The sequence below is a fragment of the Adelges cooleyi genome, unplaced genomic scaffold (genome assembly GCF_023614345.1).
Source record: "Adelges cooleyi isolate 19-005CV unplaced genomic scaffold, UGA_ACOO_1.1 ACOO_flye_CR_arks_rails_tigmint_CR_PRNA_41, whole genome shotgun sequence".
Lineage (NCBI taxonomy): Eukaryota > Metazoa > Arthropoda > Insecta > Hemiptera > Adelgidae > Adelges > Adelges cooleyi.
Genome location: NW_026096090.1, coordinates 720243 through 728104, shown reverse-complemented (window position 1 = coordinate 728104; position 7862 = coordinate 720243). Strand labels below are relative to the sequence as shown.

The window sequence follows — 7862 nt, the reverse complement described above, 5'->3', positions numbered from 1 at the left end:
ATATAGCGTATAGCTTTAAGTCATTTGTAAGAACGAATGTGATTTTCCAGTTTTGTTTATAAATTATAAATATATATGTACAATTTTTTAAATAATAAATACAAATATTGTCAATTGTTATCTATTACTATGGCTTTTATTATTTATATTGCACGTATTTCAGTTGTGTAATATAAATTATCGCGTTATAAAACATTAATACACCTATCAAGATAGAATGCATAATCTTTTACTGTTGTTTTTAAAACACAATTTATAGTAAAATCATCGGTTTTCTAAACCCTAAATGGTCCATGAATTAGCTACTTTTAGATTATTGCATATATTTTGAATTTTGACGTACCTAATTATATATCTATGAGAATATTATCTTTGCTTAGCGTGGCAATTTTCTGTCGGATCGAATAATTTTTTTTTATATTTAAATTTCTTTTTAATATATTTCAATAAATTATTAAAAACTAGAGGATTATGACACCTATTGAAAACATAAAAAAAACGCTTAAGCACAGATAAAGTTCTCCTCTGTTAACTGTGAAACTGTTGTGATTTTACTACACTTCCCAGACACTGTGGTTATGATTCGTGCAAAACTATTTTGATGCAAACAAATTTGTAGTTTTTTTTTTATACAAATAACTGCGATAGTCTGAGAAAAAAAATAACCAATAAAGAATTCACATTACACTGTTATAGTAACTAGGTATACACTAGTTAAAAGCTCTGATAATTTTGATTGAAAGATTTTGCGAAAAATATCTTTACTTTGCTCCTCAATAAATAATAGCGTGGTCCTCTTCAACTATGTTTCATATTTAAGCTAAAACCACCATAATATGTGTGCTTTTAAGCAATACCTACCAATTTACCTCATCGAAGAGACATAATTCGTTTCTTTATCTCTCTAAAATCAAAAGCTTTCCCCAAAAAGAACTTAACGCGGCTGTTTGTCTAGCTACTACAGACTACTCCCCGAACTTGATGGTTTTGTCTAGTTAAGCGTTTCTGCGTGACTTCTTGTAGTTTCATAATATGGTTTTGTCGAGACGAAAAAAAACTCAAATCCTTGAAATCTATACATACTACACCTATACAAAGAGATTTAACTGAAACACGGTTAGTAACTGAAATGTCTAAAAAAATAATGAAATACATAATATTTTTATCTCGACCAGATTATTATGTAGTCAAGGAACCTAGCCAATACAAATGTCGTGGTGCCCAAAAAAAACTTAAAAGTATTTCGCGACCCCGAGTTCAAGAAAGTTGTCAAAAAAATGTATAATTTGTGTTTCTGGCAATAAGTATTGGCTTGAACGCAACAAACAACACACAAGTTAAATTTAATTTAAAAATTATTCATCGCTAGTTTATTATTATTACCGTTTATAAATAAACAAATATTTTTAAAGAGATAAACATTTCATTTAAATATTTACGGGTAAAAAAAAGCAGCCGAAACCTTTTAAAATAACTATACCTGTTTAATTTTAAAAATAATTTGCTGAAAATTGTAACAAAACGCGTTCTTTATTTAATGCAAACGAAAAGTAGTTAAACAATTTTTAGGAATTTATTATTTAGTCGATAGAAATTGAATTATATTGTATACAAATTTATTTATTTCGTTATTAAACTACATTACTTAATCAATATATCAGATGTTCACTAAACAATTAATACAAAATATTATCAGTTATCAGATGTTGATAAAATTTTATTACTATATCAGTAACAACGAATTGGAACGAAGACGATACTACTCGTTTATACTACGAGTTAAAACGTTATAATTTTATGAAAACAACACAAGTAGCAGAGAAACTTAACATTTGTAATATTATTATTTTAAAAAAAAATCCTAATAAACTCCTAAAAATTGTTGAACGACTATTTGTTTGCATTAAATAAAGAACGCGTTTTATTACAATTTTCAGCAAATTATTCCTTAAAATCATTAAAATTACCAACTGTTAAATATTAATTTTAAAAAAATTAGTTTTTCGCTTAACTGAATTTACTTATACAATAATCTTTGTCTATTTCAATTTTTAAGTTAACTATCTTATGAAGACAATTATTAATAAATATATTTAATTATATTACTTTGTATATCTTACCTCTTACTTGGGACATATTTATGCTCAAGTATTTCAACCAATTCATTTATAAGCTCTAAACAACAATAATAGCAAAGCTCAGCAACGTAAATTAGTTAATTATAAAACAATATTTACTTTATAAAACTGAGGAAAATATTATAGGAATAAATAAGCCACGAGTAAATCCAAGTAGTCAAAATACAAAATAAACAATCTGTTATAAAATTAACATATATTTTTTATCAATAGTCAAATTTATTCATTTAGCAGACTTCAACTTATTTTTGGCTGAACTCTTCTGGGAGCGTAAAACTTTGACGACAATTTTCTGTTCTTCGACTAAAAATGCCCTCAGAATCCTTAAAAAGTAAAAAAAAAAACATATTATTAATAGTATTTTCACATTTTTTTTAATCAAATAATAAACATAACATGATTATAAGAATAATATAATATATATGATAATAAGAATATTATTCTTAGCAAGCAATCTAAATCTTAAGTAAAAATCTACTTTTCCTTCGCCTTTATCGCAACTCTTTGGTGTCATCCATCCTTATCCTTAACCTCTACTTGACATGATCCCCGTACATCATCTTCTCATACACCAGCATTCATCATATTATTTTCAACCCTATCTTCTTCAGTTTTCCTCATCCTCTCTTTCTTCCTATGTGTATTTTTATTACCATTCTTACTGCTGCTTCGGATTACTCTCTCCTCATAACCATCTTAGTCCATTTAATTGTATGTTTCACATCCTCATCAAAGTCAACATTTTTCTTTATTTATTATTAACTTAAGTAAGATTATATATTATAAATGTAGAGACAGTTTGGGCAGTTATTTTAGTTTAGATTGGTGCCATTTTTATAGCAAAGTGAAAATATGTATTCCTAATAATTTATACTTAATAAATCCCGTACAAGTTTTGTTTTTCATTATTAACACCAAATCGTATAGAATTTAATAGAAAATTATCTTTTTTTTACGCTCGATTACTATATACTTAATAAATAAATATATAAATAAGAAAGATGTACCCATTGTATTCTACTTATTTATTTCAGTATGAGAAGCCTGCCACTGAGATTCGACGCCTCAATGTTTCATTTAAAGAAATTCGGTATTTATTAAATAGGTAATATTTAAAAACAATAAACATTATAATTTTCACAACAATAAATATAAATAGTAACTTATAATTAAAAAAAAAAAATTAAAAGTATATAACTAAAACTAGAATTTATGTTTATAAAAATTAACTAGATAAATTTTCAAGAGAGCCAAATAAAAATATGTTTAACAATTTGTAGCCTTAGAATAATACTTGTTATGTCTAAGAATGTTCAAATGTGATGTTTAATTTAGGGAGTTTGTATCGATTAAATCATAATTACTTAAATGAGCTAACCTTCTTTACTCCCATTGTTGACTATAAAATATGTCTATTTTGACAAAACTCTCAACAGATTCTCTAAACAATATATATTTAATTTTTTGAATGTCATAATTAGTTTATTTTATTCAGGACTACTTTTAGTCAATCAAACTAAATTAATATGTTTAAATGAACAATAATATTATATAAAGGAAGTTCAATTCATTTATCGCTTTTATAATTAAACTGTTAATTTAAAACCAGTACCAATAATTTATTATTTAAAAGTACAAATTTTCAACTGTTACAAAAATTACATAACCGAGTAGTTTATTTACAAAAAAATGTTTTGTCACTCGTTGCTGTCATGATTAAAAATAAGTTTTGACTGAATAAAACTGAATTTTAATGTAGTTCAGGGTTTATTATTAAATTAAGTTGTGGTCATATTTAAAAAGATTCTTAAAATTTAAGAATGTTTTTTTTCTAGGTGTTATTTTTGAAAGATTAATTAGAATTCAGATTGAGTACAAGTTAGCACTTGATACAATTTATATGCTATTGTATACACAATTTTGTAGTAAAGTTGTATACGCTATTAGACCAATAATTTTAGAACTATAAATAATAGTCAATTATACAACTGACAATATTTCAAAAACTACCGTAAACAAAACGGTCCAAGTAACGTAACATAGCTCAACTCGGTTTCAACCCCTAATCGTTTTCTGGTCGTGCCAATGATAATGCTATACGTAATTCTCTGCTTACTTTTCACGGACACATCTGTGACATAACACTCCACCATAAGCGCGTTTCACAGTCTTCTTACGCTTGCACATACGGCTCTTTTCAATAGCTCTGGCCGGTTTGATACCATGCAACTTGACTTTGCAGTTACCACACTTGGGTACGCGCTTCGGTTTCTTGAGGTATTGGTAGACTAAACGACCGCCGGGGGTACGTACCCTAAAATTGAACAATTACCAGTGTGTAAAATTAAACAATTCGACCGCCGAACATCAGTACTTACATACGCCGCCGATTGCTTTTGGTGTTGTAAGAAAGACGTCTCCTAAAAACTACACTTTGGCCCATGGTTGGTCCTCTGTACGAAAACGGACAAAATAAAATAAATTAAATGTACAATAGTTAATATAATGCGATAAATGTTTATAATATTTAAGATTGAAACGGATAAAAATATATTTTACCTTTATTTGCCGACGATAGGGAAAGAATAGAGGGACCACGAAAAAGAGTGTGACACCGATTGTCAACAAACCACTGTATTCTGTAAAGTGAATAGTGATAACGAATCGCATGGAAGAAAATATCAATCCATGGAATACTAGAAATACTGCGAACTGCAAATCGCACAACGAGAAATTCCTCTTTTTACTGTAGTCCGTATTGACTGTACCAATTACCATAGACCTATAAACAAATGTATAGGTCCATGGTACAGAAATTTAAATAAATACATTTTCTTTATAGGTCTATACGGACTGTACTCAGAATATTTAATTCACTTTATTAATTGATATTATTATGTAGTAATTATTAAAAAATTTAGGTATTTTTTTAAAATTAATTTAGGGTAAAAATGTTAATTGTTTTGAAAAAGCAAGTATTAATGAATATTGTTTTCCAGGTTTGTTTTTTTTTCCAAACTATCCAGAATAAATGGTTAATTTGTTTCAAAAGAGAATAATTGAGCCAAAAACAATTTTATTTAAACATTTTTTTTCATATTATATGTAAAATGATCGTTTGATTCAAAAACGTTTTTTTTAACATTTTTCAATTGAAACTAAAATTGTAATTTTTTTTTATGCTTTTTAAGTATTTATCTGCGAAACGGTTTACATATTTAAAAAATAAGTTATTCGTATACCAATTTTAAAATATTTTTAAATGGAATTCTCAATTCAAAAAGGGGCCACAATTTAGAGTTGTCTATGTTTTTAGTTTACCAGGTAAAATGTATTCTATAATCATACTAATATGGATCGCACTGATTAGAGACCACAAAATATAGATGAAGTTTTAAAATGTATCTCAAAACCAATAGGTTATTATTTACCTGACCTTTGAAGTGACGTATTTTTGGCTACTTAGATTATAATTTTAAATTAATGTCCGTACAAAAAAAAAACATTATGTATTTTTAATGTTTATAGTGCAGTGTCAAAACAGAGGGCAAGTGATAATTTAAAAATAATATAGCTTACCTGTTTAACATTTTTTAAAAAATTATACCATAAATCCAACCAAATTAACAATAGAGTAAAATAATATTTACTATTTTTAAGTAATAAAAATAATGAAAATTGTAAACAATCATTGTTAAATAAAAATAACGGCCAAGGGTTTTGTTAAAAAAAATATATATAAAAACAATATTAACATACGTAATAAATATCATATATTTCTTTGCTTAAATAATTACTTTTTAATAAATGTATTTACAAAAATTAATGATAATTATAATTTTACCATATTTCTGGTTTGCTAAACTAAGTCTTTACACACAAAAATAGCACTCTGAAAATATAAACTAAATAGGTAGTAAATATTATACAAATTAAAGTAACAATAAGAAAAGCTGCTTACAAAAAAAAAAAAATTGGTAGGTTAATATTTTTTTAACGCAATTTAAGGCATATATATTTTTTCACAATACATACATTTTTTTTGGTGTAGATATAAATATGTTTATATAAATTAAAATCTTAATAAGAGTCAATTAATAATATTTTATTTTTTTATAATTAAATCATGTGTTCATTATCAATATTCAATCAAAATCCTAGAAATCATATTATTAAATGATTATATAATATTATGAATTCAAAACCAAATGGAGTAAAGCACGAAAAATTAACTAATTAACCGTAGACGTTTTCATCGCTGTAGGCAATATACAAAAAGAAGTCTTCCTCGCGATGGTCCTGAAAATAATCGTTAAATATGTAAACAATTTCTACTACATTTTAAGCTAACAGCTGACTAGTAACATACGTTGTAAAGAGATCCCATGGTGGCACTTGTTGGTGGAATGACATTATTGACGAAAAAGAAGAGCGCATCTTCGGGGCGAAGGTGCACTCGTTTTCTGATGAGGAAATAAAACTGACCGACGGTCAAATCAGACGGAACTAAGTACTTTTTTTTGTCGAGCTCACCGATTCGGGATTTCGGTGCCTTCTCCACAATTACCTATAAATCATATAAAAGTACACATACACTATGGATGACATTTCGGATGAAATCAAAGAGAAAAAAAAAAGATTTGGCAAAAACGGCAATGACCTTCGCCTTGATCGATTACGTTTAAAAATAAACACAAAAGAATGTAAATAAATCGGGAACGGCTAAGAAGCGCGCAATAGAACAACAAAACATCAACAAGTTCTGTACTTACAGGAACTCTGTCGGGGTACTTCTTGCGGATTTTCTCGCCTTCGGTCTTCCTCTTGTCGAATACGTTGTCTTCTTTGTACTGGAACTTCATTTCGGAGCCCTTTTTGACTTCAACTAGAACTGAACAGTCACTAAGAACGAACGCAGCAATAATAACGACGCTCGGTGCGCAGGAATTAATAACACTGATGAAAAATAATACGCATTGTTTGGTGTGAAAAAGTGGGGTTTGTTGTGTTCGTAGGTAACGGGACGTGAACGGGTCAGCTGTCCGACGATATACCAACCTAATGGATTTTTTTGGGTTTCCATAAATCTACTCAAAACAATATGTAAAGTGTTTTTGTCGCTCCGCGTTTGTACCAACGGGTTTCGAGAGTAATTTTCAACATTTTCTTAATCCTCGAGACGCTTTTAACACCTAATTAAACACTAAAACGCCACTATCAAATTTGATAAATAGTTGTCAGAACTGCAACGTCGAATTCGGTGGCCATCAGCTGTTGTATACGAAATGATATTCGTTTTGCGCACTGCGTAATATTTTATTGAACACTCATCGCAGAGTTCAGCTGCGCTGCTGTCTTCTTGCAATCTGTGCTGTGGGGAAATATCTGAATACAATTTTCTTTGTGTTAAATGTTAATAAATATTATGATAAGCGTTATTTGTTTAACGCGACACCTGCAGTAACGTATGTGTAAATTGTAATCATTTACTGTACCATGTAATGAGCTCAAAACCTGACCTAATGCGAAACAAAGATACAAGCTATTGTTTGTCGAGTTCAAACCAACGTAGTACATAGGCGCAATACAGAAAAATGTTATTTGTTGTTTGTATATAATTTTCCATATTTCCCAATAGTTGTTCAACGTGTTTCTTTTTTTGTTGAGATTTTAATACGTTTCTAACGACTAATATAAAATACCAACATGGAAAGAAAAATTAAA

General features: G+C 28.1%; 2 protein-coding genes across 2 annotated transcripts; both read right to left on the bottom strand.

Annotated features, from left to right (window-relative positions):
- Positions 1 to 2317: 2317 nt before the first annotated feature.
- Positions 2318 to 4832, bottom strand: LOC126841787 (60S ribosomal protein L34-like). The gene is made up of 4 exons (XM_050578441.1): positions 4698 to 4832; positions 4517 to 4591; positions 4255 to 4452; positions 2318 to 2461 (listed from the first exon to the last, which is right to left on the bottom strand). The coding sequence occupies exons 2-4, from the start codon at positions 4579 to 4581 to the stop codon at positions 2362 to 2364; spliced, it is 363 nt and encodes a 120-aa protein (XP_050434398.1). The 5' UTR covers positions 4582 to 4591; positions 4698 to 4832; the 3' UTR covers positions 2318 to 2361.
- Positions 4833 to 5896: 1064 nt separating this feature from the next.
- LOC126841757 (gamma-aminobutyric acid receptor-associated protein) lies at positions 5897 to 7114 on the bottom strand. The gene is made up of 3 exons (XM_050578391.1): positions 6911 to 7114; positions 6508 to 6705; positions 5897 to 6437 (listed from the first exon to the last, which is right to left on the bottom strand). The coding sequence occupies exons 1-3, from the start codon at positions 6998 to 7000 to the stop codon at positions 6375 to 6377; spliced, it is 351 nt and encodes a 116-aa protein (XP_050434348.1). The 5' UTR covers positions 7001 to 7114; the 3' UTR covers positions 5897 to 6374.
- Between the last annotated feature and the right edge of the window lie 748 nt (positions 7115 to 7862).